Source organism: Columba livia, chromosome 2, assembly GCF_036013475.1.
Source record: "Columba livia isolate bColLiv1 breed racing homer chromosome 2, bColLiv1.pat.W.v2, whole genome shotgun sequence".
NCBI classification, from domain to species: Eukaryota; Metazoa; Chordata; class Aves; order Columbiformes; family Columbidae; genus Columba; species Columba livia.
Window position 1 is genome coordinate 138,899,000 of NC_088603.1, and position 6,714 is coordinate 138,905,713.

Consider the following 6,714-nt stretch of genomic DNA (forward strand, 5'->3'; position numbering starts at 1 on the left):
TTAGAAGCTGTCACTGATGCATCTTAAATGATCTTCCACCATTCTGGTTGCTTCTGGGTGTTAAGATCAGATATGATGGATTCACAGCCATCTCTGTAAGAAGTGTTTGTTTTATAAGGCAAAGTGAATGGCACGGAGGCTTGAACTGTGGAGGCTGTGGTTACGGTTCTGTAGCTAGGGTAATACTCAGCTCTGAAACAAATTAGTAAGCACTGAGTTTTGTATATTTGTGATGACTTCATTTCTGTTGAATTGCTCACTTGATGCATTCCCGACAGCATACTTCTAAGGCCTTTAAATGTTCATGTAGTAGCTCCATTGAGTGGATTCTCTTCTGCTAAGTGGTGGCTGGTGAAGGCCATTCAGCATAGCTGTCAGTGGAGGGGCACACAGCAGCAGAGGGGGGGTGCTGTGCTTGGGGTCAGGCCTGGAAGAAGGAGACCAAGATGGTGCCAGCAACTGTCTTCAACAGAAACTGCTGCCTGGTGCCGAAGTCCCACCAGCCAACCCTCCTTTCAAAGAGCTTGCTCAGAAGCCAAAGCCAAGGAAGGAAAGCCAAGTCTTCTCCAGATCAGGTTTTGCAGAGAAAGCTGCACACTTGACTTGCAGCAGCCAAAGTCTCTTCAAGAAAAATGGACTTCTGTGCATTGGAGCCCAGGGAACCTCATGCTTGTAATCTATGTAGTGACCATCCCCACTTTTACTGCCCCTTGCATCTCTTTGTCTTAATTCAGTTTGGGGCTATGTCTTTGCCTCTACAGCTTGTAGCAAGGGGACTGAGATGGGATCAGTGCATAGGTCTCCCCAGAGCTGGTGAGTCTCCATGCAAGTGCACGGTGCTTGTGATTGTGCACCGTCAGCTGCTGATGAGAGCTGAAGACTACAAATGCTGCAAGGCAGGGACTAAGTCTTCCATTTGCAAAGTAAGTAGTATGCCACAGAAACAAAAATAGAAAGGAGAAGATTAGACTTCATAGTTTCTCTAAACTCTCTGCCTGTGATTTATACTTCTCTGAACTTGCAGAGTTGGTTATAAATCAGGAGTGTGATATGAAGCCTGATGCTTCCTGATCTTTCCCATCAGGCTTTTTGAATTGAAATTAGTAATTATACAGGAAACTGCTCTGAAGTAATTAGTGTTCACCTTCTTCCTTCCTTTTTCTTCTGAGGATACCCAGATTCAAGCCCTTGATGGGAAACTATAAGCAAATGAAGACACACAGTTAATCTCTCCTTGCAGAGATGATAGCTGTGCTGGGGGCTGTTATACATGGCTGCTGCCTCCAGAAGCTCCAGGACGTGAGGTTTCTTCCTCTTGGCTGCTGGAGCCCACCTTGTTGTGCCCACTCCAGGCTGATGGATGTGGCTGCTGCTTTCCCATTTGCAAGCACAAGACACAATGGGGATGGCTACACAGGTGGCCATAGAGAAGGTGCTGCCTTCAGCAGTGTTTCCTGCATGTAGGACTCACAGAAGCCTTCAGCAGTGTTTCCTGCATGTAGGACTCACAGAAGATCTAGGTAGAGACCAGCTCATTCTGCTTGACCTTTGCAAGCAGATAATATATGCATGCACAGTTTGAGGCAGATACAGACTCTTAACCCCCCTCCCAGCAGTCAGTCCCAGGCACACAGGCTGTGACCCACAGTCCCACTCCAGCCACCAGAGCTGAGCCCCTTGTCTGCCTCACCCGTGCTGGTTCCCCCAGCAGCTGGCACTTACTCCTTGCAGCCCCCACATGTGTTGTGTGAAGAGTGAGAGTACACAGAGAGATAGTTACGAAAGGATTAAAGAAGAAAGGGTGATTAGGCACAGGGCGGAGTCAGGCAAGTGTACTTTGCACACCATTGACCCCTTTTACACCCCTTTCTGTCTGATCCCCCTTAGGTCCTTCCCGATCCCCTTCCCCTAATCATTCCTTCTTACATTTTGCAGAGTCTCACAAGTCCCCCTTGAATATCCAAAATCCTCACGTTCCTCTTGTTTGCCCCTTCTTATCAGTTACGAAGTCCAGATGACCGTCTCCAAAGCTGCGTCTGAAGCTCTTCAATGACCCATCAATCAGTAATTGGAGACTTTTGGTCTTTGGCATTGTCTCCATTGTCCCTTGTCCACCAGGTCTGTGTCTTTGTTTATCACTTCCCCTTCTTATCTCCTTTTCTTTGAAAATATCAGGTCGTTGATCAGATAACCTTAATGAAGCAGATGCTTTTACCTTCCACAGACCCTTGCAAGGTGTACATACAGCGTTTAGTTTTTCTAACATGCTTACATTCTGCTATTAAAACTGAGGTCTCTCAAGGTTACTGGTGAGATAGTCTGGATCATGTTATTTGGGATTTTCCTTTGATCTCTGTAATGTTTGTTTTGTCAACATGGATGTTACATTTTACTATAATTTTAGTGTAATTTTTGAATATGAATCTTGCAAATACAATATTTGTCTTATGCACATAATCTAGTAGAAGTTATAAATTCAGTGTCAATTGGCTTTTCTCTTTGGCAGCACACAAAAAACCAAACCAACCAAACAAGCAAAAAACCCCACCCAAAACAGCAACAGCAAAATCCCAAACAAACCAACCTGGAAAGTTTTTTAACAAGCTAAGAACAGAGGTTACAGAAGTTCCTACTTAAAGTACTTTAAATATAATTTAGTGTAGTGGCTTTACAAGTAGGGATAAGGCATAGTTAGAAGTGTTCCTTCATGCCAAGTCAGTTTTTATCTTGGAGTTCCTGTTCTGTGTACATGTATGTATGAAATAAAGAAGAGCCCAAAAGCAACCATATAGGGAAATATTTGAGTAATTTTCGATGTTATACCTTAATGATAAATTGTGGGATTTGGTAGTAAGCCAAGACTGGTGGCAGTAAATCAGTTATTCTTAGGGTCAGGCTAGGCATACAAGCCTCCTGTTAGAATTTTGTTATTTCCTCTACAGAATTATACAAGTCTCAAATAATATAATATCGAAAAGCTGCTTGGTAGGACGTCTAGGTTCTGCTTGCATCAATACTCGAATATGCAGCTTTGGGCCCTTCCTCCCAAAGCTGTTTCCCTCAACACCATCAGGGTGTTAGCTAAAGGTAGGGGCAAATCCAAAGCATTCCATGATCTCTGCCCATGTTAACTTACTTTCTTTTTTTTTAACAGCTAAACGGATTTTTATTTCTATCGGTTTGCCAGTCAAGAGTCGCTATAAGCTCTGCTCAGGCAACATGGTCATGGGCTCCCTCTCATCACACCGGTTCCAGCCACAGCCTGGGGAGGGGTGGGGGGGGCCGCCGGGAGAACGGCACTTGAATGGCACTTTTCCACTACCCCTGACGTGCCGGGGCACGCATGCCGAGCTGCCACCTTACGGAACTCCCTCCACTTTGTATTTTGAAATCCTTCAGAGCCTTGCCCTGATTGCTCCGGTGCCCTGGGGTTTTTGGGTGGGGTGGCCGGCGTTAGTGCTTGTAGGGGCGCGGGGGGGTCGGATGCAGCACCGCGGTTGCAGAGGTGCCACCACCACCCGGGGAACTGGCGGGGATTCGTCCCTCCAGCCGCCGCCCGGGCAGGCTCCCCCCGCACTCGGTCCCGCCCGCCGGGAGGGGCGGCCCCAGCCCGGCCCCGGTCCCGCCTCCGCGGAGCAGTGCGGTCAGAGGCGCGGAGCGGAGCCCGGAGGAGCCGCGGAGATGCTGAACTCGCCCTGGGCCCGCTTCTACTCCAACAGCTGTTGCCTCTGCTGCCATGTCCGCACCGGCACCATCATCCTCGGCGTCTGGTACCTGGTAAGAGCCCCCTACAGTTCCCGTTTCCCCGGGGGTGTCCCCCCGGCCTGGGTCGCTGGGTACCGGCCGCAGGGGCAGCCTTGGCTGCTGCTCGGCAGAGGGGGCTGCCCACCGCAGCCCGAGCGTTTTTTTGGAGATAACCCTCCGAGGAGTCATGTTGTTATTAGCAGCGTAGTGCTCCGTGAGCTCCAGCGCTGCCCCGCTGCTAACCCACGGGTTATCTCTCCCCGGCAAGGCGGAGGCTGGTATTTAGACTGTCTAAATTGGGAAATGTAGCATGCGTTTGTTTAAGGGTCAGGGGGTATGGGAACAGCAGACACAGAGCAAGGGCAGGCTCGCCAGTGTCTCCAGAGAAAAGCTGTTTTGAGGATGAAAATGTAACGAGTGAAGATCCCTGGTATGAGGGGTTTTCCTGGCTCCCCCAAACTTTGGAAGGGTGTTTCTCAGGCCAGGGCTGACTGCAGCCCCGAGGCCTCACTGCTGCAGTAACTCGGGCAAGGCTGCCCGGATCCTGACCACTCTGCACAGAAAATCTTGTTTTATTATCTCTGGTTGCTGCTTCGTGAAGAAGTCAGGTGTCCTCATCAGTGCTGTTCCTTGTTTGTCAGATAACTGTCAGTATTACCAGTGGCTGTCTGGCAGAGGATTGAAACCTTTCAGGCAGCTGCTGTCAGATACTAGAAAGACTTCTTTCTTCTGTCAGTGTTATAGGACATAAGAGTGAGCAACTGACCCTCGAAGCACAGCTTTAATGAGTTGCCATCAGTCCCAGAGGTTGTTTGACACATTGTTATTCAGCCAGGGAAAGACTCGGTGAAGAGGAGGTACATTAAGACCTCAGTTGCTCTCCTGCCTTTGACAATCTTTTCTCAATCCCTTGGGTGGCAATGCAGGAAAATCGGCTTTCCCGGAGCCGGCCCTGCCATCGTCGCGGAGTTTGCAAATGTGTCATGACAATAAAAAGAGCTGGTTCGTTGCTTTGGGTTATGTAGATGTGCTCCTCAGCCTTCTCAGTCCTCCCTGTCTCTCGGTGTGAGAAATCAGTCTCTGTCTGAAGCCAGAGCCATGCAGAGCTGTTTGCCAAGCATCATTTTTAAAATGATTGCAGACGGAAGCAGATTAGACTCAAGCTTATTTGCTAACTACTGAAATTCCCTTCAGAAGCAAGTGAAAAATGCAGGGCTAGATTCCATTGTAGGACAGCTCATTAAGTAAATTCAATCAGTGTAACAAAAAGGCTAGGTTGACATTTATGTCCTAGAAATCATAGGAAATGCTCTATGTCCTATAAAATACATATTTCACCACTGAGAAAATGGTGCTTTAGTTGAACTATTTCTTGCTCCTGGTTTAATAAAATGCAACATCCACACTCTGTGGTATTTGGAATATTGACAGTACAGAAAAAGACACCTCTCTTTGCCTGGCTGCAATGAAGTTTTCAGTAAGTTTTAATAATGCCTGAAAGCTTTTGAACATTTCTTCCAGCATGCTTGTTATTTCTTTCTGCCTTGAGCTGAATGAAGCCTTTTCACATTAGCTCCACAAAGACAAGGATACAGATATTTTAGCTGTTCAGTGGACCTAAAGATATTTGACGAAGAGGGAAGTACAACAGCTAGCCTTAGACACAAAGAAGCCTGACAGCCTTTTAGACTTTGTTACCTATTATGTTGATAACAGTTAAATATCATTGCACCAATTTCACATAGTATTTTTCTGCAAAATCTGTTTGTAAGTTTTCTTTTCTAACTAGCAGTTATTTCCTGATTTACACTTCTTCCTACTTTGCTTCTTTTGATTTCATAGATTTTTTCAGGGCAGATTTCTGAATGACTTCAAACAAACAATCATTCATAACATGTCAGGGTGCAAAGTTTTTTCTCTTCTTTCTCCTTTATTGCAAATATTTTGATTTTTAAGGGTAGCTATTAAAAATAGAAATTTAGATGCACATTGATAATAAACACTAAAGCTTTTTGCTTGCTTACAAAGTTAGGAAGCAGTAAGGAAGGAAAGAGTAGTTCCTTGAGTAAATACCCTGGTTGAAAGGCCTGGTTTACAAAGCCATATACATAAACGCTGTTTTATCTCAGGTGTTGTTTTATCTCGGAAGAACAATTGTGATTTGATACCACGCACTATTGAGAATTTACATAAAAATAGATGCTGTCCTAGTGGCAATTTTTTTCTCCGCATGTTTTTTGGGTGGTTGCATTATTCCAAACCACACATGAGCTATGAGTGTTACCTCAAATAAAGTTCAAACAAAAACGCCTTTGATTTTTTTCACCACACCTGTGTGTATTCTGTATGCTGTTTGCCATTATGTTTTACAGGAAATTACTTGAGGAAAAAAAAAAGCACCCCTCTAGAGAATGGCTTTCTTGTTGCTTTTTCATATCTCTCTACTGTGAAATGTAAGTTTTATTAATTCTATGACTATGAATACAATGAGTCAGTAGCAGATGCTGCACTCCTGAAGAAGGAAAGAAAATAGTAGCTTGAAAGTTTTGATAGGCTTTTAAAATTTTGACATGTTGAACCAGTTTTGAGTTAGTACAGTTTCAGGAGGCAGAATTTCATGTCTGAGTAAATGTGGAAAAAATAATGCATTTGTCTGGGATGATGTTTTAGCTCTTTTGTCTTTATGTTTTAATTGGATGCTTGAAATATTACAAATAGTGGAGCGAGTGGGGAGCTGAGTGCAGGTGGAGTCATGAGGGCTGAATAGTGATAGCACTTTACCCCACAGGCAAGGGGAAGGAACACTCTGTCCATTTCCAATGCATGCCCAGCAGCTATGGACCCTTACAACCATCTTATAAAGTATCCATAGCTGGGAAATAAATATTTAACTTTGCTCTATTTTAGAACATAATGGTTCTCAGAAAGCTAATGTTTATATAGCTGTTGTGTTGCAGTTGTTTCTTCCTA

At 45.2% G+C, this 6,714-nt stretch overlaps 1 protein-coding gene across 1 annotated transcript in view; it reads left to right on the top strand.

The window, feature by feature from the left end:
* Positions 1–3,468: 3,468 nt before the first annotated feature.
* The window catches only part of LAPTM4B (lysosomal protein transmembrane 4 beta), a 60,950-nt gene continuing 57,704 nt past the window's right edge, over positions 3,469–6,714 (top strand). The window contains 3 exon segments of the mRNA XM_065054066.1: positions 3,469–3,615; positions 3,617–3,668; positions 3,671–3,777. Coding sequence (XP_064910138.1) covers positions 3,484–3,615; positions 3,617–3,668; positions 3,671–3,777 — 291 coding nt within the window. The 5' untranslated portion in view covers positions 3,469–3,483.